At 45.0% G+C, this 945-nt stretch overlaps 1 protein-coding gene across 1 annotated transcript; it reads left to right on the top strand.

Annotated features, from left to right (window-relative positions):
- The first annotated feature begins 223 nt into the window (after positions 1-223).
- Positions 224-733, top strand: LOC146882116 (uncharacterized). Its single transcript, XM_085667284.1, has 2 exons — positions 224-448; positions 578-733. Exons 1-2 carry the CDS (start codon positions 224-226, stop codon positions 731-733), a joined length of 381 nt encoding a protein of 126 aa, XP_085523410.1.
- The last annotated feature ends 212 nt before the right edge of the window (positions 734-945 follow it).

The following is a 945-nucleotide window of genomic DNA, read 5'->3' as shown; positions in this document are numbered from 1 at the left end:
CGCGGTTCACTTCACGGTTTTGGCAAACGCTGTAGAGTGCTATGGGTAGCAAGCTCACCATGAGTTCAACTTATCATCCTCAAACCGATGGTCAATCTGAGAGAACGATTCATCACTTGAGGATTTGCTACGAACATGCATATTGGATCCTCTGGGTGCTTGGGATGAGATACTGCCCCTGATAGAGTTCACCTACAACAATAGTTTTCATGCGAGCATTGGCATGGCGCCATATGAGGCTCTTTATGGTAGAAAATGTAGAACTCCCCTATGTTGGTATCAAGATGGAAGGGTGGTGTTTGTTGGACCTGAACTGTTAGAGAAGACCACTAAGAAAGTGAGAATGATGAGAGATAGGATGCAGGCTTCTCAGAGTAGACAGAAAGCCTATGCGGACCGCAGGAGGAGACCCTTGGAGTTCGCGATAGGAGATCAATTGTTCTTGAGGGTGACCTGAACCACTGGTGTGGGAAGGGCTCTCCGCTCAAGGATATCGAGAAGGATTGGACCAGTGGCATATGAGATAGCTTTGCCTCCTCAGTTGGTAAATCTTTATCTGGTGTTCGATGTTTCGCAGTTGAGGAAATATGTGTTTGATTTGACTCATGTGTTAGAAGCCGAGGATATACAGATCAGAGAGGACTTCACTTTTAAAGTATTACCCATCGCATTGGAGGAGAGTCACGTTGAGGAACGCCAAGGAAAACCCATCAGTCTAGTCAAAGTCATTTAGGTTCGGAAGATGGGTAACTTTACTTGGGAGTTGGAGGCGGATATGAGGAGATCACATCCACATCTTTTTACCTGGTAAGTTTTCATTTTTGAGGTCAAAAATTTTCTTGTTGGGGAGAATGTAAGGCCTAGTTACTTTTAGGCCTTATTTTAAAAAGCCATTCCAAATCAGATGGGCTTAGGGCTGGCCCAAAGGATAAAACCCAACCCTAG

The sequence above is a fragment of the Vigna unguiculata genome, chromosome 10 (assembly GCF_037176805.1).
Source record: "Vigna unguiculata cultivar grain cowpea cultivar isolate G323 ecotype 2 chromosome 10, ASM3717680v1, whole genome shotgun sequence".
Lineage (NCBI taxonomy): Eukaryota > Viridiplantae > Streptophyta > Magnoliopsida > Fabales > Fabaceae > Vigna > Vigna unguiculata.
Note: the sequence above shows the minus strand (reverse complement) of the source record. Positions and strands in the feature narration are given on the sequence as shown.